This window comes from Salvelinus fontinalis, chromosome 23 (assembly GCF_029448725.1).
Source record: "Salvelinus fontinalis isolate EN_2023a chromosome 23, ASM2944872v1, whole genome shotgun sequence".
Classification (NCBI taxonomy): Eukaryota; Metazoa; Chordata; class Actinopteri; order Salmoniformes; family Salmonidae; genus Salvelinus; species Salvelinus fontinalis.
In genome coordinates, this window is record NC_074687.1 from 36,106,745 (window position 1) to 36,131,840 (window position 25,096).

General features: G+C 42.3%; 2 protein-coding genes across 3 annotated transcripts in view; one reads left to right on the forward strand and one right to left on the reverse strand.

Moving 5' to 3' along the window:
* The window catches only part of LOC129821206 (aryl hydrocarbon receptor-like), a 48,922-nt gene extending 35,556 nt beyond the window's left edge, over positions 1–13,366 (forward strand). For both annotated transcript variants that reach the window (XM_055878582.1, XM_055878584.1), the window contains exons 4-11: positions 1,585–1,674; positions 2,827–2,962; positions 3,860–3,996; positions 4,301–4,503; positions 4,811–4,920; positions 7,031–7,172; positions 7,510–9,211; positions 11,346–13,366. In XM_055878582.1, the coding sequence (XP_055734557.1) occupies positions 1,585–1,674; positions 2,827–2,962; positions 3,860–3,996; positions 4,301–4,503; positions 4,811–4,920; positions 7,031–7,172; positions 7,510–9,211; positions 11,346–11,495 (2,670 nt within the window). In that variant the 3' untranslated portion in view covers positions 11,496–13,366. The remainder of the gene's footprint in view (positions 1–1,584; positions 1,675–2,826; positions 2,963–3,859; positions 3,997–4,300; positions 4,504–4,810; positions 4,921–7,030; positions 7,173–7,509; positions 9,212–11,345) is intronic.
* A 5,405-nt stretch (positions 13,367–18,771) lies between these two features.
* LOC129821532 (GTPase IMAP family member 8-like) lies at positions 18,772–22,764 on the reverse strand. Its single transcript, XM_055879202.1, has 4 exons — positions 22,634–22,764; positions 21,733–22,437; positions 20,365–21,573; positions 18,772–20,249 (listed from the first exon to the last, which is right to left on the reverse strand). The coding sequence occupies exons 1-4, from the start codon at positions 22,659–22,661 to the stop codon at positions 19,948–19,950; spliced, it is 2,244 nt and encodes a 747-aa protein (XP_055735177.1). The 5' UTR covers positions 22,662–22,764; the 3' UTR covers positions 18,772–19,947.
* Between the last annotated feature and the right edge of the window lie 2,332 nt (positions 22,765–25,096).

Below are 25,096 nucleotides of genomic sequence, written 5' to 3' on the forward strand. Positions count from 1 at the left end.
CACCTCTGGGCTACTTACCTCTACTTAGTCTCCCACTGAAGGATACTATCCACTATTTATAAAACAGTCACTCCCTCTACTACACCAGCCTCAATTTTTCAACACTAACACAATTCAAAATTTCTTCCACAAGACGCACCATCATATTTCTCTCACCAAATGATAGGCTAAAACTTTTCTAATTCCTCGCGAGCAAAAGTGTAGTAGTCTGAGTGTATCCAAAGTAATAAGGTTGTTGTAGTAGTCTATCAAAATAATGAGACCAGATATTTTAATATATTTCACTTCTTCAATTACCACAAAAATACTTTTAAAGAGCTGAAGCAAGTCACACAATTTTTCTTCATTGAAAATACCATCTATTTAGCCTTCCAAATGTGCAATACTGTAATGAAGTGTTGCTTAAACCATCCAAGCTGACATGATGATGTTTGTGTTTTGCTGGACTGCAGTGCTTACACACAGAGGATCTGGTGCAGATAATTGGGGTGAATCACTGATTATTAGTGAAAGAGCAACATGACATCGCCATACTTTAGTGATGGCTCAGCCCCTGGGAAAACTGAGTGCATTTTCTGTGTTTGCACACATTGCACTGTCCGTATATGAGTTTGTTCATGTCAGCAAGTGTTAATGTGTGTGTGTGTGTGTGTGTGTGTGTGTGTGTGTGTGTGTGTGTGTGTGTGTGTGTGTGTGTGTGTGTGTGTGTGTGTGTGTGTGTGTGTGTGTGTGTGTGTGTGTGTGTGTGTGTGTGTGTGTGTGTGTGTGTGTGTGTGTGTGTGTTAGCAGATCAGGCGATGGATGAACATGCTAATGTCTGTTTTGTTTTAATAAGGTAAATGTGGTTATATGCCTGTTTGTAAGTCTGTTTACTACATGTTCTTATGTGTGAGGGCAAGGGAGTGTGTGTGTGGTTAGTGGGGTGGAAACATGGGAGCAGCTGTTCCCGTTTGGGATAAAACAAATGAGTGACTAATCTCTTATTCCTGATATTATTTGATTACCTCTAGTTCAGAACAACCCTGTCTTGCATACAGTACACTGACAACACCTCATCCTCTCTTAGGGTTTAGAGTGCAACAATCTCACTGTAGGATACATACAAATGTGAGATCATAATTTGACCTATGTTGTCACAGCAAAATAATCCTGCAGCAAAAGGATTTGAAATTTTAGACCATAATGTTGCTTGATGGGTGGTTAGGCTATTAGCTGGCCAAAAGTAGGCTTCATGAAAAGTGCAATAACATTAATATAATTGTGTGTTAGTGTGGGTTTTCAGTGAATTTTTGTAAATCACAAAGCTCATCTGCATTTCCTGCGGTGCTACAAAATTATCAGCAACAAAAAGGTGATCAAATGAAAATCCTACATCTGCATGACCACCACTACAGTCACATTTTTGCTAAAATAATCAAAACACACAGCAAAATTCTGAATGAGATGCATGTTCTAACAGAACCCGGAGATATGAGAGGACTAAGGAAGGACTAAGAAAGGAGGACTAAGCCTAACAGAAGTTTAATAAGTGAGCATTGTGTTGTCTAACAATCTTTCCTCATCTCATGCATGTTTGACCTACAGGCTCTGAACGGCTTCATCCTGGTGGTCACTAATGATGGGACCATTTTTTACTCCTCTCACACCATCCAGGATTACCTGGGCTTCCACCAGGTACCGTACAGATTGTCCCCCCTCCCTTTCCGTAGCCCAGTGAAGGTTATATCCCTAAAACATGACCAGGTTGTTCTGTGCCTCAGCTCATTCATAATGGACAAGCAGGCATCTGGTGAGGCAGCTTGATCATCTTTGTGGTCTTGACTGAATAATAGCATTCATTCTACAGCTGGGTTACCCCAGTGCAGCATTGGCATGCATGTTTGCAAACGTTAACACATAATCCTCCATCGACACCTGGTCATCTCTGATCGAGGTTTTGATCATTAATTACATGCAATACGGACATCCAATGTTACCCTGTAGAACTCTAGAGGTTTTCCGTATAGAGACAGTTGCCTATAGATGCTATGGTCTTGCAAAATAGATTTTATCTCAATGAGACTAACCTGTATAAACCTGGTTAAATGAACATAATATTAATTGGCGTTATGGTTGTGGTTTGGGGTTGGGTGTTGCGTGTTGCGTGCGGTGTCTGCTGCGATTTGTCGGGGGCCGTTGTCTGGGCTGTGGCCCCTGCCTGCTCAGTGTGTAGTCTTATTCTGCTCAGCAGGTCCACAGAGAGAAACTGGGAGAGACCAGTCTATTAATAGCATGACCTTTAGTGGAAAGAAACCACCAGCCATGGTAGTGGGCAGTGGGCAGCAGCACTAGCCAGCACGACAGCGCCACAGACGCTGAAGAGATGGATGGGAGGATGGAGGGGGATGGAGGGATAGTAGAGGCACGAAGGATTAAAACAATTCTCACACATTATGCAGTCTACTGTATGGAATTCAGACCCTGGAGAAGTTCAGTACACACTGAGACACTGGGAATTCAACACACTCTTGGAGATACAGTATATCCCAGACTCTTTCACTATAGCGATGTTCCCATAACATCACTCCTTCTGTTTAGCAGTATAGTGTCCGAAGTTCCCTCAATGTAATTTGCATAAGGATGCCCTCAATAATGTAGATTTTGTGTGTGTCTGTATTGTGCATGCTTTCCATAATCTTTATTTTAACTATCTTTATATTATGTATATTTCCAAAACCTTTATTTTGTTTGTCTCTATATAATCTACCAATCTTTGTCTCCCTACCCCCTCCTTCCTTCCTTCCTTCTCTCACTCCCTCTCCCTCCTGCCTCTCTCTCCTTCCACAGACTGATGTTATGCACCAGAGTGTGTATGAGTTGGTTCATACTGAGGACCAGCAGGAGCTGAGGAGTAACCTCCACTGGGCCCTCAACCCACCTGACATCGTGGCCCCTGTGACCCCACTGGGAGAGACCCCCTCAGGTGATCTCGTGCCTCAATGTTAGACCCTGAAACACCACCTCCATCTATGAAACCATTTTTAGGGATATTCAAACAGAAATTAATGCGTAACTTTTGGTAGAATTTCCTATGAATACCCTCTTCATAATGCATTACAAATGCCGTTTTAACACCTTGTAAACATCTATAACTAATAACTACTCATAAACATCTAAAACCTTTGAGCATGGGTTTTCAATCCTTTTTGCAAATTGTTTTAGAGAAAGGCTCAGACCTCTGCACTGAACTACCTCTCCACTAGGGGTAGTGTTGCAAGGTTTTCCTTCTGGTAGAGAGGAAGCTGTCACATGGCGTGCTGAGACTACATTAGCCTCTCGGGCTAATTACATAAGTGTATTTTCAACAGAGCTGGAAGAAGAGGACCACAGTCGGGTCAATAATTACACCAGAGAGAGGCCACACACAGAACAGAACAGGACAAAAGCAGCACAGTTAGCAGTTACAATGTGCTGAGAGATATTGAATACGGCTTTGTTTAAAATTTCATCATGACACACATCCCTCAGCAGACACCCTAGCCAGACACCTCACATCAGCTTTTCTTCCGAGCCCAACCATTCATGTCAACACTCAGTCAACAATGTTGTTACTCATTTTTAGCTTTTTGTGTTGATGAATTCCTTTACGAACATAAAAATAATAATTATTTAATGAGATGAATAAGCAGTTTTATCAGTGATTACCTCAACTGTTTGTATTACCATTTTAGAGAAGTGGCACAGATTTGTTCTGTTTCTACTGTATGACTGAACTGTATACTGTAATCTTGAGGATCATTTCCAAGTATAGTGAAATAGGTGGTTAGAGAATTTTGATGGTAAAGCCTGGTCTGAACATGTCATATCTTCTGACCCACAGATGCGGAGCTGGACAGCAGCACTACTGCCACTGTGACCTATAACCCTGAGCAGCTCCCCCCAGAGAACTCCTCCTTCCTGGAGAGGAACTTTGTGTGTCGCTTCCGATGCCTCCTGGACAATTCCTCTGGCTTCCTGGTAGGTGTTGTTGACACCCCAGCCATCAGCCCGACCGAACACCCCTCACCCCAACCAAATGCCTTCAATCGCCGAATAATGTGTGTCTAACAGTCTTTTAGGCTCACCCAGAGTCAAGCTCACATTGAGTTAGTGTGACATGTTAATACATTGCAATGCGATTTTGATGGATTAATATGGACATCAGATTCAATTAAACATATTGTCAGATGGGCTTTGGACAGAGAATCAAACACACGGACAATCGAAGACGAAAATATACATAATGTCTTAAACAAATGTTTGCATTCTCCCACCCTGCCAGGCCCTAAGTCTGCAAGGCAGGCTGAAGTTCCTGCATGGTCAAAACCAGCGCCAGGATAACGGGAGCAAGGCGCCCCCCCAGCTGGCCCTGTTTGCCATCGCTACGCCCCTCCAGCCCCCCTCCATCCTGGAGATCAGGACCAAGAACATGATCTTCAGAACCAAACACAAGCTGGACTTCACCCCCATGGCATGTGACGCAAAGTACGCTCACTTTGACTTGCTCATTATCATGCTGATGTTGTGGCAGTTGCAATCATTGAAATACATTTACATCTTACCCAGAGCGTACATTTTCATACTGGTTTCCTGTGGGAATCGAACCCACAATCCTGGCGTTGCAAGCATCATGCTCTACCAACTGAGCCACATGGGACCAATAACTGGACTGATTTACAATAGTACTGAATAGACTGTCATTTGTCACAGTCATAATGCTATTGTAATGTAGCACTTGTTATCATATGAAGTGAAATCATGTTTATTGACATTATCCTTTGTCTTTTTGCAGGGGGAAAATTGTGCTTGGGTATACTGAAGCTGAACTTCGGGTGCGAGGTTCCGGCTATCAGTTTATCCATGCAGCGGATATGTTGTACTGCGCTGAGAACCATGTCCGAAGTAAGCCTCACGTCTATTACGTCTACCTATCATCAGGTTATTTAGGGGTTCAAGCTTTGAAAAAATACAAACATGGGAGTATTTATTTGGATTGGGTTGAATTGTTTCTGTCCACAAACATCAGTGAGGCCGGGTTTGACCAGGTCAAAGATGGTGGTCACAGAGTTCGGACAGCTTTCCCAAGTAATCCCAGTAGATTACGGAGCAGATTGAGCAAAGCCGCAGAGCCGATAGGATAGGCCCACAAATCCACTACATGAGCAGAGTACCAGCAATGATCCATATACAGTGCCTTCAGAAAGTATTCATACCCCTTGACCTTTTCCACATTTTGTTCTGTTACAAGCTGGGATAAAATCTATTTAATTGTAATTTTTTGTCAACGATCTACACAAAATACTCTGTAATGTCAGTGGAAGACAAAAGGTATTCAACCATACATATTATAATCACCTTTGACAGTCTTTCTGGGTAAGTCTCTAAGAGCTTTGTACACCTAGACAGTACAATATTAGCACATTATTCTTTTTAAAATTCTTCAAGCTCTGTCAAATTGGTTGTTTATCATAGACAGCCATTTACAAGTCTTGCCATAGATTTTCAAGCCGATTTAAGTCAAAACTGTAACTAGGCCACTCAGGAACATTCAATGTCATCTTGTTAAACAACTCCAGTGTATATTTGGCCTTGTGTTTTAGGTTATTGTCCTGCTGAAAGGTGAATTTGTCTCCCAGTGTCTGTTGGAAAGCAGACTGAACTAGGTTTTCCTCTAGGATTTTGCCTGTGCTTAGCCTTATTCTGTTTCTTTTTATCCCAAAAAAACTCCCTTGTCCTTGTTGATGACAAACATAACCATAACACGACGCAGCCACCACCATGCTTGAAAATATGAAGAGTAGTACTCAGTGATGTTCTGTGTTGGATTTGCCCCAAGCATAACATTTTGTATTCAGAACATAAAGTACATTTCTTTGTCAATTTTTTTGCAGTTTTCTTTAGTGCCTTATTGCCAACAGGATGCTTTATTTTTATTCTGTACAAGCTTCCTTCTTTTCACTCTGTTAATTAGATTAGTATTGTGTAGTAACTACAATGTTGTTAATCCATCCTCAGTTTTCTCCTCACAGCCATTCAATTCTGTAACTGTTTTAAACTCACCATTGGCCTCATCGTGAAATTCCTGAGCGATTTTCTTCCTCTCCGGCAACTAAGTTAGGAAGGATGCCTGTATCTTTGTGGTGACTGGGTGTATTGTTAAAACATCCAAAGTGTAATTAATATCTTCACCATGCTCAAATGGATAATCAGTGTCTGCTTTTTTTTTACCCATCTACCAATAGGTACCCTTCTTTGCGAGGCATTGGAAAACCTCCCTGGTCTTTGTGGTTGAATCTGTGTTTGAAATTCACTGCTCGACTGAGGGACCTTACAGACAATTGTATGTGTCGGGTACAGAGATTAGGTAGTCATTAAAATTATTTTAAACACTATTATTACACACAGAGTGAGTCAATGCAAATGATTATGTGACTGGTTAGGCACATTTTTACTCCTGAACTTATTTAGGCTTGCCATAACAAAGGGGTTGAATACTTATTGACATTTCAGCTTTGCTTTTTTTTATTAATTTGTAAACATTTCAAAAAATTTCCTATTTTACATTGTGTGGTTTTGTGTGTAGGCCAGTGACACAAAATCAAAATGTAATCCATTTTAAAATCAGGCTGTAACACAACAAAATGTGGAAAAAGTCAAGCGGTGTGAATCATTTCTGACGGCACTATAGCTATCAACACAGCCCCACAATTACGTAGAAATATTACAGGGACTACCTAGCTTATCTAGCTACCTACTCTGCCGTCACATTGGAATTTTTCCTAGATTAGTTTCTTAAACAAATAAATCTACCAACCATTGCTCCTTGCTAGAGCACAATCTTAAGGCAACGATAAGGCAACGATAGCTAGCTAGATATGTATTTAGAATCATTAAGTAGAACAGAAGTAGAACTCTACCCATTGTCACTTCTGCAGAGTACTGTAGCTTTGACAAAATGTACTACTTACCATGTGTAAGCCTCACTCTAAAAGACTGTGTCCTGTGGATTCAGTGATGAAGACAGGAGAGAGCGGTCTAACCGTGTTCAGACTCCTCACCAAGGACAACTGCTGGAAGTGGGTCCAGGCCAACGCCAGGCTGGTCTACAAGAACGGCAAACCAGACTACATCATCGCCACGCAGAGGCCTCTGATGTACGTGAACTCCCCTGGGCCCTGTCACATCCAGCACCAAATACACACACTATCTGGGAACAGTAGTTTTTCCTAGTCAGGTCATATGGCCAGGAAATATTCACAGTCCTAATAGCTATAGGGACACAGTAATGACATAGTTGTGTTTTCTAATGTGTCGAGAACACCAGACAACACAGATGGAGGAAGGGATTATCGTGTGTATATGATCTCAGTGAGACCATTTTCAGATCAGTTTCCACACAATCATATGGCAGTACAGTAACACGCCGTTTTAACAGTGGTGAATTCCGACCATGACAATCTCACAGGTGTTGTTTATTTTCTGTCCATCTAGGGAGGAGGAAGGAGGCGAGCACCTATGTAAACGATCTATGCACCTTCCCTTCACCTTCGCGACAGGAGAGGCCCTGCTCTACCAGTCGAACCACCCAATTGCACGCTTCAACGACGGTGCCCAGGGCTCTGAGAATAACGTCAGCAAGTCCAAGAAGGGACGGACTGACAGGGTCTCCAGGGATGGCCTGGACCCAGGCTCCCTCTTGGGGGCGCTGATGAGTCAGGATAAATCTGTGTACGTCTGCCAGCCGGCCCTGGAGCCCAAGCTGTCCTTCCACAGCAGTCTGTTTGGGGACCGGGTCGGCCTTTCTGACTCCGACCCCACTGCTTTGCTCCAGGGCTGGGATGAGTCATCCAATGGTGTAGTGGGTCCGGGTCTTCCAGAGCCGGCGTCAAGCTTTGATCCACTGCTGGCGACCCTAGACTCCCTGTCCCTGGAGGGTCAGGGGGGTGTGGTGGACGGGGAAGGGGACAGAGGCAACGGGGAGGCCTGTTCCAATGGGGAGCTTTTTGGAGCTCTGGAGGGCCTGGGGCTGAGCGCCGAGGACCTGGAGCTGCTGCTGCTGGACGAAAGGATGATCCAGGTGGAGATGGACCCTGAGCGGGTTCCTACACTGGATGACCTGCTGACCAACGACGAAATCCTCTCCTACATCCACGACTCCCTGGAGGCAAAGACTGACGCGGCAGAGGACGGGTGCCAGGTGCCCTCCACTATCCCAGCTACAACTGCCCCAATAACGATGACAACAACAACAAAGGCACCTGTTGAAAGTAATCCCACTTCTGCCACCAATGTGCACTCTCAATACCTTCCCCATAAGTCTTCCGTAGTGGGGCAGGCACCCATAGTTCAGCTCTCCCAGAAGATGCAGCAGTACCTCAGTATGCGGCCAGGGATGGTGGTCCAAGACTGGGCCCAGCATAACAACCACCTTCCCCATCCCGTGGTGCATGGACTCCAGGGGCAGAGTCAGCCCATACACAATGGACAATGGACATCCCAGCACATTCTAGCCAGTACAGGGGTCCCGGTTGACCACTGTCACACCCCCCAGTCTCTGTTCAATGGAAGGGCGTCAGAGTTGGATGGGGATCTTCACCGGCGGCAAGCCGACCAACAACAACACTACCTCCAGCAGCATCAACAGCAGGACATGGTCCAGAGCCAGCTCCCTCTGTACCATGCCAAACAGCCGGACGCCAATCTCAACGGAGTGTATGGCATTCCAAACACACACACAGAGCATCAACCAGCTGGTAAACAGCAGTGGCAGGACTACAGCTACAGCCACCTTGGGGAAACCACCCTGAACAGCAACCCCTGCCTCAGCAATGGCCACATACCCCCAGTCACACACACCACCGTAGACGCTTGTATGGATTTCACTATGACTGATAATCCCGGCATGGATTATATCATCAACGAATGCTCGTATGGGGGGAACGAGGAGCAACAGGGGACAGAGGGCGCCGTTTCATCCTACCAGAGGATGAACCACAAGCAACAGCAGGAGCAACAGCAGGAGCAGCTGCCCCCTCCCTTGGCTCAGGTGCTGTCCAGCCTCTCGCAGTGCCCTCCGCCAAACGCTACCCTGGAGCAGATCCTGGGGGTTGGACAGTCCTACAGACAGCTACCCTCAGTGGAGGCCTATGGCATGGTGACCTCTGACATCCCTCATGACCCCAACCACAGTAAGGTGAGACCACAGTGATTATATATTAATATATTCTAATTCTATTCCTTTGAGTGAGAGCTCCTGACAGTGGCATTAGAGTTGATGGTAGTGCTAGGGATGGAAATGAGTTACATTTAGGGTTAAGGTTAGGTTATGGCTTTTTTTTACTGTGAATGGTAGGGTTAAGGTTAGGGTTATGGATCTCCTAATTGAATATGCACTGCCTAAGAGCTAGATAATTTGCATAAGGGTTCATCAGTTTTTACATCTCTTCCCCAACCTTCATATGGATTTGAAGACCAATGCATGATCCAGCAGAGGCTTTAGCTGGGACAATGGTCCCTAACAGAGGGCCTCAGAGGCCATGAAAGCTGGACAGTGGTAGACAAAGTTCTGAATCATCCCCCTAGTTGCTTTGCATTGTTTATTTTCAAATCAAATCAAATTGTATTTCTCACATGCGCCAAATACAACAGGTTTAGACCTTGCAGTGAAATGCTTACTTACAAGCCCTTAACCAACAATGTTTCTTAAAACAAGAAAAAAAAGTTAAGTAAAAAATAGATAGGTAAAACATAGAAAATAAAAGTAACAAATAATTTAACAACAGCAGTAAAATAACTAGGAAGGCTATATAAAGGGGGTACCGGTACAGAGTCAATGTGCGGGGGCACCGGTTAGTTGAAGTAATTGAGGTAATGTGTACATGTAGGTAGAGTTAAAGTGATTATGCATAGATAATAAACAGAGAGTAGCAGCCGCGTAAAAGAGGGGTCTGGGTAGCCCTTTGATTAGCTGTTCAGGAGTCTTATGGCTTGGGGGTAGAACCTGTTAAGAAGCCTTTTGGACCTCGACTTGGCGCTCCGGTACCGCTTGTCGTGCGGTAGCAGAGAGAACAGTCTATGACTAGGGTGGCAATTTTTTAGGGCCTTCCTCTGACACCACCTAGTATCGAGGTCCTGGATGGCAGGGAGCTTGGCCCCAGTGATGTGCTGCGCCGTACCAGGCAGTGATGCAACCATTCAGGATGCTATCGATGACGCAGCTGTAGAACCTTTTGAGGATCTGAGGATTCATGCCAAATCTTTTCAGTTTCCTGAGGTGGAGTAGGCTTTGTTGTGCGCTCTTGTAAACAACAGCTGGTGCACTGATCATAATCAGAATCATAATGGAGAGTTTATTGTTAAATAATCATAAAGAAGTGGGGACAAAATAATGATCTTATTGTTGACAAGAGTGAGGAGGAGTGAAAGTAGGAATCTGTCAAGGAACAGTTACCACCACCCATTTTGTGCCACTTGTTCTGTGTGTATGTTCAGGGTCACCAGTATGAATCTAAGATAAAAGGCCTTCTGGCCAGCATGAGTTGTTTTCCTTTTTTTCCTGACCTACGAATTTGCTCTGCTACTGTACCTTTACCTAATAAAGACACACAGAGGCTCAGGCAAAGAGGGGGTGGGGATAGAGGCCAGCGGCAGGCTTTCAGTGACGCCTGTAAAAGAATCCAGTCAGCATTTTCAGTTCAAAGTGGATTGTCCCATTGTTTCTGATGGACAGAGAGTGGATACATTTGGAGCATTCATAACAGGGCCTACTGGGACATTGACTCTAGTTGGCATAGTACAACCGCCAGTGCAAAACCATGAAAGAGACATACATACTGTAGGTTATCCTAAGCTGCACTCTCTAATGCCCTACTGACCACCTGGAACTGCAATTCAGACCAGGCATTGAATTAATGGAGACTTTTTAAAGGGAACTGACAAGTACGTGATCCCAGATTTGAGGCAAATTAGTCAGAAGTGACAGTGATTATCCATAGTTCACACCAGGACAATTGCAATTCATGGCCACACTGTGTTTAGATAAATCATTACGATCACAATTAATTCAAGAATAACTTCTAATCACAATCTGGGTAAAGTAAAAAATTATTTTTTAGATGTATGATTTTTGATGGTTTGATATTGAGAATGTATCTTTCAACAACTCTTGATTAAATCGCCAATACTTGACAATGCAGTCATAGATATGTCATGTGTTAATCTGCTGATGGTAATCAACCATCAACGGTCATATATCATTCACAAGCTGACATGCAGTCTCCCGTCATTGTTTCCCTGTCTTCTTCTTCTTCTTCTTCCTCTTTTCTTAGATGGAAAATGGCTCCATTTGTAACGGGACCTACTCAGGAGGCTGTGTTCTGCCCAATGGGAATGGTGTGGTGCCCTTTAACGGCCAGCTCCCCTGCCCTGACACTTTATCCAGCCTCCCTGATGCCCAGTCCTCAGGCTTTTACCTTTGACTGGGGACCACCAGGGGACACTGACTGACTGAAGGAGGGTCACAACCACCCATCCTACCACTGGACCAGCCTTGTACTGTACAACTAGTTGATAACATGGATCAAAAACAAGACGTAGGCCTAATTTCAGTACTTTTTGTTTTGTTTGACATTTTATAATAACATAATTATCATTTGAGTCCTTTGTTTATAAAATGCTGTCAGAGCGCTAAAGTTGAGTTTTATTACGTTTTTTAAAAATAACACAGAAAAGTAAATTAGTCTTTTAACTGTTGTTTCTGTGTTTTTCATGTAAAAAAAAGTACTCTCTTTTTCCTCCCATTTGAAGTACAGCATGGTAATTGGTAGTCATGGAGACACTACCTACCCCAGCATATATAGATGCTAATGGCACCATCATCTTTATGATTTGTGACACATGACATCATCATCAGTGTTACGAGTTGTCATACAATAGGAATGTAACTTTCAAATGCAAAGGTCAATGCTCAAGTTTACTGTAATGGGTAATGTACTGAATTGTCTTAGAAAATGAGATACGTGATGTCAAGTACAAAAAATAAAAAAAGGGTTAGAATATGTGAATTTGGTCTAGAATATCCTGCACTTTATTTCAACCACCCACTGATGCTGATACGGAAGTCGGTCGAGATACGAGGGTTATTTAGGTCCAATTTTTTTTTTTTTTTACGTTTTAATATTTAAGGTGGCTGTTACTGATGTATGTTGGGGAATCTGTAACAATAATTGTCTTTTTTTTGTAAAAACAAATAGTATTATATTTCAGGTGATGGATTGATGTCCTCACAGGCACATACACTTCTATACAATTGTCATAATAATATTTATTTCACTTGAATTATCCTTTTGATGTTGTCATTGACATCTTGTACCTCTGGGTTAGAGCTTGTCCAATACTAAAGTCGGCTGTGACTGAACTAGCAGAAGACACTCATTTGACCTCAGTATTTATTTATTTTACAACAATTAAGTTTTCATCAATTGTCATTCATGTCCTCTAACATACAATACATTAGAGAATAACATCTTGGTGAGAGAGGAAGTATATTGTCAGAATCTAGAGGTTTCCAACAACTATTCCGGTCTTAAGATGACGATCTAATGACAGTTCACTGACAGATTTGTAAACACTGAAAACCAAATGTGATTATTATAAGGTCTCTTCTGGAAGGATACAATTTTGAATGTTTTATGTAAATAGTAAATGATTGGGAAGTAATGCTGAATAGAATTATGTCATCATGAAGATGCTGAAAAGAGATTTCCTTGTAGTTGGTACAATAATTATCATCATCATTATTGTTAGTATTTTGAGTTTTAAGTTGAAATGTGATACAAGTGGTTACATGTTTTCAGAATCAACTTGGTTTCTTTCCCGCTTTCTTTTTTTACTATGAAAATGTTTGATATATATAATATGATTGATGTGACCTATTAACAATGTGATAAAAAATTTGTACATTAAAACGAACAATGGTTTTGAGAAATACAAGTATATAATTAGGTTCTGTGTCATTTCACTTGTTTTAAGCACTATTTTTAAAACACACTGCTGCTTGAACTCTTGTATTGATTCAGTTTTGATTGTACATATACTGTACTTACTCTCATGTCACTCTTCTGAAATTACAAAATTGTGCCATACTACTGACACTCAAGGAATTTAATGTTTTGAGAACTTTATTTTGTCTTTTACGTAGTCACATTGAATTTACATTAACATGCTAACAGGAGCAGGTGCGGATGTTATAATGATAGAAAATGGATACATTTTTACCCATGTCCCTTGCTTCTTTGAAATGTATCCCTTTGGTCCTTTGAAATAAAGGATTTCTGCAATCACATTGAAACTTGAATAATATTACTATTATTTGACAAATATGTTCAAATTAGATTTTTCTTTAACAAGGCATATGTTAAGTGTCTTTGGGTCCAAGCACCGTGTCCAATGGAGAGTTAAATGAATAGCATGAATCACATCAGAGAGGGAGACTAAAATACAGTATCTCTTTATGATCATTTGAACTTTGGCCCCGGCTCTACCGCAGCAGTACTTCAGAAATATTCACACAGGCTTTAAAAGGGATGGCCTGTTCACTGTCCTCTCTTCCGTACTGATACATATTGCTTCTTTGGCTAGACTGCTCTCTCTCTCTCTGCTTCTTAATGGGATTTCAGAGTAGGCCACGGCTGCTTTTTTCATCATCATACCCCAGGCCGAAAACCAGACATTGTAAGGCTGAGTAGAACCCTTTTTATTTTAGAAAGATGGCTCTAGGCCTCTTTAATTATTTTTGTAAAATAAAAGTTTTGCATTTGACATCACCGACGTTGTGAAAAAAGCAGACTACTTCATTTGAGCTTGATGCTTTCTGTTTGTATGTTTGTTTAATCTTTCTGTGCACAGTAGTCTCTGTAGCCCGTGGCTTGGCTGGGGCTTTTTGAAAAGAGAAGAGATACATTTGGGTTAGCTGAGTAGGCTTCTGTCGGTGCTGTTTCAGTAGTCTGTAGCCCGTGGCTTGGCTGGGGCTTTTTGAAAAGAGAAGAGATACATTTGGGTTAGCTGAGGAGGCTCCTGTCAGTGCTATTTCAGCCTTAATAGTCGAGTGACCCAGACTGAGCAACCTCGTCTCAGCCCACAGAGCTTACCGTAATGCTTTGTGACCAGCGGGCCGCCAGAGGGGAACACAGGCCGTGTGGGTTGAGAAGGGAAGAGGGAGAGAGGGGGGAGGAGGAGCAGTCACAATATTGTGATGGTCCTTACACCATGGTTACGCTTCAGCAGGCTGTCTCTCCATCATACTCCTTCCCCCAGGTTAGTGACTGAGCAACAGAGATCACATAGGACTTATGCCCTAACCTTTCATAATTCATAAGGAACAGCTTGTCTATACAAAATGAACAATGTGTACATTACAATATACATCTAGGGGCGGACGCCACCTCTCTGTCACTTTCACCACGTAAAATTTGAAGCTCTCACTCTCTCTTGGGCTTAAGCTACTCAACAAACAGCAAACTTAAGGAACTCTGTTTAATAGTATTGGATGGTGTTACCCAAAGCAAAATGCTGACATCACCACTGTGCCATTGCAACTGTATAGTGCATAGCCTACAGGTAATGTGAGGGAAAGTGACAAGGAAAAGGCCCATAATAAGAGCAGAGGGGTGCAGTGATTATTATCCATGCATCCTGTGGCTTTCTGACATATGGCCAAGGGAAACGTCCTGAACTTGTCTTATTTTTCAATTGAAAGGGGATATGTTTCGGTTCTTTTAGGCATATGTCAACGAGAGGCGGAGTGGACGTCACTTTGAATCTGATGATGACTAGCTGAGGGGAGAGGGGTCTTTCCGCTCTCGACCTATAAGATAAGAAACATTTAGACACTCACAACGGATGAAGAGTGTCATTGTGGGATGTTTAATGGCATTGATTCCCAGCCGGAAAAAACGGAGCCCTACGTAGCTGGAGCATACGTCACAGTATAGTCTGTAGCCGTACTACGCCACCTAGTGTTTAAAAGAGGGCTAGAACCTCTGTAGAAAGGAAGATTAAGAGCAATGTAAAAGAGGACTAAAGGCACACAGATTCGATCTCTCCAATTCACCACTTGACAGAGACCACACAGAGTTGCCAAGTAGTCAAGAGTTTCTCGATCTTCAGGTGAGGGTGGTTGAGGGAAGTGGGAAATAGTATTTTCTGAAATGAGCCACTGGCCCTTTAAGAGTCGCCCCAAAATCAGGATCTTCTGAAACCGGAACCTGGTGCTTTAAGAGTCCACTTCGGGTTGGGGAGAATGTTCTTATTGCGCAATCCTTATATTGTCCACAGTGTCCAATAGGATCTACACGTCCACACTAGCGGGTCAATTTCTCTGCCACCACTGAGCATGCTTAGACAGGGAGACAGAAGTTGAGGTCCCAGAAAGACCGTGAGAACATCCAAAGGACAATCTTGCAAGGCACAGAGTAATTTGGGGTGAATATGAATGTAGCCTACTCGCCTATGATTTCACTCCCCTCTTATCACAGCACCTGTCCAGTCGCAATATAGCCTACTGCTCTCATTGACATCCAAAACATTGTGTAAAACAAGCAAACTCCTCCAGAGATTAAAAGGTTTAAAAACAATTAAAATCAATTGTCCATCAAGGCACTACCCCATGAATGAGCGCCGAGTTCCTCCGTTCTCCACACCGAGAACCTAGTACCAGAAATACTGCCGGACTACCAACCAATGACAGCCAGGTGAGTCTATTGCAAAGAGGACACTCCAATCGTGGCCGGCGCCACTTCACATTCTGCACAAGGGCAATAAGCGGGTGAATCAGCCTTAGCTGTGTTTCATTTCGGACCTGGGGGAGATGCAACTCTGGAAAACACACACACTGAAAACACACACACAATCAATTTGCGTGCACGCTGTCAATCAACTCAAAGAAAAAAAGTAAAATAAGCATGTGTTTGTTATGAAAACATGGTTCACACTTGAATGGGAAAAGAAAAAGAGTTTCAGGTGCACTCCGCGATGGGTTGTCGTGCCGACCAACCTTACTGACCTGCAATATCGGGCAGGCATTACCCTTAGATTGGTCCTCCTGGACCTTCTTTGTTGGTCCTCTGTCCTCAACTCTCCTCGGCCCTATTGAGTAGGGTTTGTTTGATCCACCCTTTCAGGCACCTCTCCTGGAGGGTCATGTTGAGACCTGGGTGCTGGCACCCTTTCAGGCACCTCTCCTGGAGGGTCATGTTGAGACCTGGGTGCTGGCACCCTTTCAGGCACCTCTCCTGGAGGGTCATGTTGAGACCTGGGTGCTGGCACCCTTTCAGGCACCTCTCCTGGAGGGTCAGGTTGAGACCTGGGTGCTGGCACCCTTTCAGGCACCTCTCCTGGAGGTTCCATGGGTGCTGGCGTCTTCTGTGGCGCCAGCTCCCACGGCACAACAGGGTAAGGGCATGTTCTCAAATTATTCCTGTGAGTTGTCCGTTCTAGTCCTTCCTGTCCTTCAGGCCTAATTCTGTACACGGGGTCATCTGGGAATAAGGAGGCAACTATTACAAAGCGTTCTAGTCTCCATCTTGGGGCAAACATACCCTGAGCCCTCCAACTAAAGTTTCTCAGTGTCTCTCTCCTGGGAGTAGAGGCAATACCTTGGCTCATTTGTCGCATCAGTATTAGTCTCTGTCTTGTCTTTGTACTGCTACAGTTTCATTGGCCCGCTGTAGCTTCTTGTGTTCCCCCTGGTCGGTAAGCTTGTCTCCATTACCATGTCCACTGGGAGACAGGCATGCCTGCCAAACATCACATAGAAAGGAGACAGACTAGTGCAGTCATTTTGTAAGCATTTCACTGTAAGCTCTACACCTGTTGTATTTGGTGCATGTGACAAATACAATTTGATTTGATTAACACTGTTGTTATAAGCATGTGTCAGCTCAGGGAGTTTGTACACCCAGTGGGTCTGTTCTTCCTCCTCTAGTGAACTTGAAAGGGACAATAGGGTGTGGTTAAATGTTCCTACTGGCTCATTACCTTGTGGCCAGTAGGGTGTGGCTCCATACATCTTACTCAGTTCGGCAACAATGGCTGACTCAAAAGCTGCTCCTTATGCATATTACATAGCTCCTCGGTCTGAGTGAATGTGCTCAGGACATCCGAAGGGCTGTATTACATGCTGCCATAATGCCTTAACAGTGAAACTAGCAGTCTGATTTCTGATGGGCACCACCCATGCAAACCGAGAGAACACATCCACCATGACCAGATTATATGGGTGCGTGTCTCCTGGTCACCCTAATGACAGGTAATTAATAGCAAGAACCTATAGAGGATAAGAGGTGACAGTAGAAACCAAAGCGGCTCTTACCTCTGGTCTTGCTTTTCGTGATAGACAGTGGCTGCAGTTGTCAGAATTTGTCAGAAACTTCACATTCTGCATGAGGGAAACAAGCAGGTCAATCACCCTCAGCTGTGTTCCATCACGGGCCTGTGGGGAGATGCGACTCGGAGAAAAAACACACACACTGAAATCCATTTACATGCACGCTGTCAGTCAACTCGTAGAACAAAAAGCTAAATAAGCATGCATTCTTTAATGAAACCGTGGTTTTCAACATGGGTGAAACGTTGTTTCAGTCGCACTCCGCGACAAATATACTGATGGAACACTGCAACATCAATGTCACTGGAGATTATTCAACAGACATTTACCATTGAATTAACTTGATCTCATGTCATTGCAATATTTGATATTTGTCTAACAGCTGGATTTTTGGAAAGATGAATTATGACTTGGAGTGACCTGACTTGTCAAAATTATGACATTAGCTGGTCAAAATAATGACTGCTGTAATGCAAAAAGACCAAATCGGTTAAGTTTAGGCAAGGATTCAACTTGGTTAATAAAACTTTTAAAAGTATTTAACCTATATTTAAGGTCCAAGCTATCTTATTCACCAGACGGGTTAGGAGAAGTTAAAGCAGAAATAGTGGTCCCTGGTCAACAGCCTGCTTTTCTCCAAACAAAGGTGTGGTCAGCAAATCCGATCCTTGGGAGGGGTTGAGTTTTCCCAGAACTGCTCACGTATTCTGTTTTCAATTACAGCGATGTTGTTGTGGCTGTGTTGATGTTGCTGATATACATATTTTGTCATCGTGACCTTTCATCACAGTTGACCTCTGGCGGTTTTCTATTTCTCCGCTCACTCTTTTCTCCTCCCGTATACCTTGTTCCTTCCCTTCTTCCCTCTTTCCCTCCATCCACTCCTCCTGCACTGAAACGTGGATCTCGTTACACATCTCGATCTGATTAGTTCTGAGCGAGGGATTCTGGGGAGGACAAATACCTGGAGGCCAGGCCTATGTAGCTGTATATGGTTGATTACGACCCCCTCTAGCCAGTCACAGGCTCATTGGTTAGATGCGAGTCCTGTGTGCTCTCACTGCTTACGAAGACTAATTTTGCGAGCATCAGCACTGAACTAAATGGTCTAAATGGTACAATGTTCCAAAGCCCCCAGGGGGTGGGAGATGTCAACATTTTCAAGTAGGCCGAAATTACTGGTGTCCGAGTCAGCATAATGTTTGTCTTTCTGAATACATTGAAGAGTATCTGTCGCTACAATGGGAGTGGGATAGTTAAATTGTCATAGTGAGACCCAGTAGTAAAAAGTAATTAACCATTCATTTCATATCCAATCGCAAAACATAGTCAGTTGAAACTGAGATTATCATCTTTATTCCTACCCCATCCATTACAATTCTCTATAGATGATTATACATTATAATGGTCAATACAGACATATTGCTATGCACCCGAAGCCTCTGTGAAATAAATACTCATAGATACCAAGTTCAGATACAGGAATTCTTTACTGTCTCAATATAGAGTAAATTGATTGCAGCAGTATAAATACAAAAGACATAAAAGTATACTACAAATCCGGTAAACAAAATCTGAAAAACGTGGGCAATTCATGAAAGATAACCTTAGCGCCACGGACTATGAAAAGTTCTGGAAAGTCACCCAAGGTAATTAGGAAACCATATGTAATTTGGGCAAACTATCCCTTCATGCAAAGACGTTAGTTGCTCCTTTTACCTTTTACCGGTCTCCCTAAAACTATTTACAGAACTACTATTCTGCTTCTCAAACAGATTCTACAGTGTGCTGGGTCAGCTGTTCAAATCAAATCAAATTGTATTGGTCACATACACATGGTTAGCAGATGTTAAGGCAAGTGTAGCGAAATACTTGTTTCGATGGTTAACTTAAGGATCGGAACCTTTTTTCCCCATTTTCGTCTAAAATGACATACACAAATCTAACTGCCTGTAGCTCAGGCCCTGAAGCAAGGATATGCATATTCTTGGTACCATTTGAAAGGAAAGACTTTTACATTTGTAGAAATGTTAAAGGAATGTAGGAGAATATAACACATTAGATCTGGTAAAAGACAATACAAAGAAGAAACCAACCGTTTAAAAAAAAAGAATTGTACCATCATCTTTGAAATGCAAGAGAAAGGCCATAATGTATTATTCCAGCCCAGGTTCAACTTAGATTTTGTCCACTAGATGGCAGCAGTGTATGTGCAACGTTTTAGACTGATCCAGTGAACCATTGCATTTCTGTTCAAAATGTTGTATCAAGACTGCCCAAATGTGCCTTATTTGCTTATTAATAACTTTTCATGTTCAAAACTGTGCAACTCTCCTCAAACAATAGCATGGTATTATTTCACTGTAATAGCTACTGTAAATTTGACAGTTCAGTTAGATGAACAAGAATTTAAGCTTTTTGCCAATTTCAGATATGTCTAAGTCCTGGGAAATGTTCTTGTTACTTACAACCTCATGCTAATTGCATTAGCCTACGTTAGCTCAAACGTCCTGCTGGGGACCCACCAATCCTGAAGAAGTTTTTAATTAATCAGGGGAATCAGACTCCACTTTATTCTCTCTGGCCTCTTCCTTTTGTATCAGCAAACTCCCTAGCAAAATCCCTGCTGCAGCCCCTATAGTAGTCCCTGTGGCTGCACTGAGTGGTGCCCTCACAGAACCAGCCATGGCCCCAACCACTGCCCCCAGTACTGCTGCCCCAACCTTCAACCATGGTGTTTCTCTCTGTTCATCTCCAACTCTCTGCTCTCGTCCTGCTGTGTCCCTCTGCCTCTCACCATCCTTCTGTGACAACATCTGTGTCTTTCTCAAATTTCTATGTTGAGTCTCTGTAAAAGAGAGCGCATGCATTATGATTTAGCATTAACAATAACCATATTTTATTTTATTTAACTACATTTATAGCTAAATGAGATCTGATATAGAGGCAGTTAACGCACTCACTTAGATAAGAGTTGTCCACCATGTCCGCAGGTGCTGTAGATTCCACTCTGGGTAGTTGTATTCGATCCTCCTTCATCTTCACATGGTTGATCATGTCTTCTCTCACTTTATTCTGCTGCTTAAACTCCGCTACATTGTTCTCTAGCATTGATATCTTCACTTCTTTCATTTCATACCTTTGTTTTTTCTCTTGTAACTCCTGTATCTCAACAATCATGGCATTCAACTCCTCTTCTCTTTCAAACTTTCTCTTTTCCAGGTTTTCTATCTTGTCTCTCAGTTCTTTACTTTCTCTTTCATGCTTCCTCTCCATCTGATCCAATGCTCTGTCTTTCTCCACACACATTTGTTTGAGGGATTCCTTCTCTTTTTCAAACTCCATACGTATGTCTTCTATCTCCTTTTCTCTCATTGTGTTTCTCTGCTCCATCTCTTTCAACATTCCATCTTTCTTCTCATGTCGCTTATCTATTTCCTCTACTTCCCTCTCTTTCTCTTCAATCATCCTTTTAAGCTTGTCATTCTTCCTCTCTTCCTCCTCTAGTCTTCTCCCAATCTCCTCAGAGCTTTTTGTTAACTTCTTGTTGCTCTCCCTGAGCTCCCAGTACATTTTGAGCCAGTGTTCACTATCGTTTCCCACCACTGTCTCCTCAATTTTCTCCAGAAGTTCTGTGACCTGAGGGCCTCCAGCCGGGCATGTGTTATCAAAGACATGGTACCTGTTGCTACATTTATCAACAAGCCACTGAAGGGCAGGCCATCTCTCGATGTGAAGTTCGATGGCTGTGTCGCCAAGCTTGTCTCCCCAGGTGAACAACACTATAGCTTGACTCCAGACTGACCGACCAATCAGATTCAGTTTTTCTTCTGCTCTTGACCTGTCCGTCTCTGTGAATGTTTCGTCACAGCGTACGACCACGAGGACAGCGTGCGGCTCGGGAGCACAAAGAGATGCACCTTGGGTAATCTCAATTCTTACTATTTCAGGAGTGTCCTCAGTGCAGTATCGCCCATGCCACCCGGGTGTGTCCACCACTGTGACTTGTCTTACGGTGATGTCACCCTGTCTTTTCACACTGTGTGAAGTCGTGTGTCCAGCCTCAAAGTTTTTCTTACCCAGGATGCTATTTCCAGATGAGCTCTTCCCAACCAGTCGAGGTCCCACTATCATGATTCTTTGTTCAGCTTCAGATAGTTGGTGGGACTTACCTAAATGGGAGATATTTATATTAGATTACAATCTATTTGCATGATTTCAGATATTGTACCGAACCAATTCAAATGTAAGGGTAAAGGTTTTGGGGAAATCATTTAGTAAAAAAAAAATATATATATACAGTATATATTTAGAATTCTCCCGATCCTCACCCCTGAGCAGAGATCTGAGTGTTTCCCTCTGTCTCTGAACCGTCATCCGTCTCAAGCTCGCCCTCTCCTTCTCTGCCATCCTCTTAACTTCAATTGCCATTGAAAACCTCTCATTCATGACAACATAACCAGGACCACCTGCCACCATCTCATCTATCTTCCTCAGCAGCTCTGGGACGTGAGTAACATCATTGCCCCATGTGTTGGCCCTAGTGTTTAAAGCATGGTACCTATGCCCACACTTCTCCACCATCTCCTGGAGAAACCCATGTCTCGCTATGTGTTCCTCTAGTGACATTCCCCTGAGTTTCTCACATTGGGTAAACACTACCATCATGTGTCTCCAGAGTATGTGGTTGAGAAGCTTGAGGGGGCCCTCTACTGTCCATTCCCTGCCTTTGCGTGAGTTCAAAGGGATGACCATGAAAAAGGCATGGGGACCTGGTTGACACATGGATATGCTGGCTTCTATGTTACGGTGGACAAGGAGAGGGTCCTGCACGGAGTACTGGATGCATCTGTCTGATGTGTTGACCACAGTGACCTGCCGGCCGTCCACTAGACTCTGTCTCCTCACACACATCTCCACATCCCTCCTGGTGTCAAACAGCTTCCTGTCCAGGATGGTGTTTCTTGTTTGACTCTTCTCCAGCCAATCCCTCCCCAGGAGGATGATTCTCAGCTCAGGGAGAGTACGCTGGTCCCCTATTAGAGAGAAGAGTACATGTTTTATAAAATATAACAGACTTGAATTTAGGCATTACAGTATTACCAAATACAATATTTTAGCTAGAATCAACATAACATATGACTATTGATGACGAGGCCTATATACTGTAAATAAAATGTGAGAAAACTATAAACAATGCACTGAAAAGGTAGATATAACTCAGTTACTGACCATTCTGTCTCTTTGCTCTGGAAGCCATTTAGTGCCTCTCTCTCTCTCGTTCTCCCTTTGTTGGACTTCCCTGAAGTATACTCATTGAACCCTAATATCCTTTCCATTATCTCTCGTTTTGACTTGCTGGTCATGCGGGCGCTCAACAGTCAAAGTCCAGTTTCTCCTGACTGTAATGTAACTCCACCCACATTGCTGAGAAATTACATTTTGTTCAGTAAAAATAACACATCTTCATAAAGCAAATTACATTGACTGACAGACACAGTTATATAGGTAGTCAGTAGTGGATCTAATGATTTCTGTCATGTCATTGAACACCAAATGTCAGAAAATTATCCATACAAAAATGCTAATCTAACATCAAGTAAAGTTTAGAATGGTGTGCCTTACAAAAGTATTTATCCGCTTCCTCAAAAAGCTTTTATTATTCAGATTCAAATGCAGAGTGAATGTAACAGCTGTTCCACTGCCAGGCTGTAAAATAATCCCTGAGTGAGAATTAACTGATTGCAAGCCATGCACAAAGTAATAGGGCCTTGGCTACAGTTAAGAAATCCTGATTAATTACTGTCATTCTCAAAAAATACTTAACAAGCTCTCTCCTAGAGATATTATTGCAAGACTTCCTGGAGTCACTGAGGGCTTTTAAGCTTAAATAATAAGTTTGCAGGGCTGAGTTTGCAATCCAGTGTACAGTATTTTCTTCAGATACAGCTGAAGACTGGACTGAAGAGACCCACTCCCTTCAACCTGCTTGTGCAAGAGATCTATTATTAATTGTGTTTTCCCACCTCCTTAGTGAAAATGCCATTTAGACATCATAGTATCAGCGTAAGATTTGATAGTTGATTCTCAGCTTGTCATTCAAACGGTCTGTTATTGCCAAAGCACGTGAGCAAAGGTTCTGCTAAATACAATTATAATTTCAGTCAATACAACATATTCATTATTTACATTATGTAAATTGTATATTTCTATTATATGCAGCTCCTCAGAGTTTGGAACACACATAGTCCAAGTCTATGGTAGGACTTGCATATAAACCATGGGTATTTGTAACACATGGGTGTTTCAATGTGATATGGCTGTGGGAAGCTTGTGACTAATACTGTGCCTTGCCAAAGTCTTCAGACCTCCTGGATTTCTTCACATCCTATTGTGTTACAATGTGTGATCAAAATGGATTACATGTTGTTGTTTTTTTATCAACAATCTACAAAAACTAATATGTAATGTCAAAGCGGAAGAATATACTGTATATATTTTGGGGGGGTATTTTACCCCCAATTTTGTGTTTTCCAACGGGCTCGGGAGAGGCGAAGGTCGAGTCATGCAGCCCCCTTGGCCAAACCCACCCCTAACCTGGACGAGTCTGGGCCATTTGTGCACCGCCCATTGAGACTCCCGGTCACAGCTGGTTGGGATCGAACCACGGTCTGCAGTGACGCCACAAGCACTGTGATACAGCGCCACTTGGGAGGCCCTAGATTATTATATATATTTAAAAAAAAATATATATATAAAGATAAATAAAATAATCATAACTAAATGGTAAAGTCTACAAAAGTTAGTCCATGTCTTTTTTAATTATTTTTTTAATGTATTTTATTCATAATACAAAAATCCACTTACATTGCTACATCAAACATGTCTAGCAAACCAAACACAGGTATTAACAATGCTCAAACATACAAAAATTTTAAAAATAAAATACAAAAAATAAACAATTTAAGTGCAATTATATTCACTCTGAAAATATCTTATTATAATGATTCATGAAGGTGTTATTCTTGTTGTCATTCACTAGGGTTAGTGTTTTATTAGATAAATAAATTCAATCAGAAAAATTGGTAATTTTGGTATAGAATTTTTGTGTATAAAGTATTTGGCAACAAGAATAAAAAAATTAACAATCATTTCAGTGGTTTTGTTATCATTGCAATAGTAACATATTATATATTTTATGTTAAAATTATAGGCAGTGTTCATAATGGTAAATAAGTACTTTGCAAGGTTTTCCCAAAATTCTGACACAAATTTACATTCAAAGAACAAGTGAGACAGATTCTCACCTTCTTTTTCACAGAAAACGCAGATATCATCAATAGCCACAAATTTGGAAATCATAGTTACATGGATATATCTTATGTAAAATTTTGAAGTGCACTTCCTTAACTTTGTTTGGTATACAGTATTTGTAAGGCCTTAACCATGCATTTTTCCAGACAATGTCAGGAATAAGCATGTTCCAGAAAAACTTTCCTCTCGGTGTAAGTTGGTTTTGTGAATGAAGAATTTGTCTTATATATTTATTACAACAAACTTAGTCCATGTCATTGACAGAAAAACTTGAATTGTTGCATCACATAGCCAGCTAGCTAAAATTGTCCCTTTCCTAAATTAGCCATGGCTGGAGATAGGGATTTGGACTTGTGGTTTTACTTAATTCTCCGTACTGGC

What these genes read in the sequence shown, in the direction of transcription:
- LOC129821532 (XM_055879202.1), bottom strand. Translation starts at nt 22,661, where the DNA reads ATGGCTTCCAGAGCAAAGAGACAGAATG. An exon ending in CAGAGCAAAGAGACAGAATG is followed by an intron (nt 22,438 to 22,633) that starts GTCAGTAACTGA and finishes TCTCTCTAATAG; the next exon opens with GGGACCAGCGTACTCTCCCT. An exon ending in GGTGGACAACTCTTATCTAA is followed by an intron (nt 20,250 to 20,364) that starts GTGAGTGCGTTA and finishes TCTCTTTTACAG; the next exon opens with AGACTCAACATAGAAATTTG.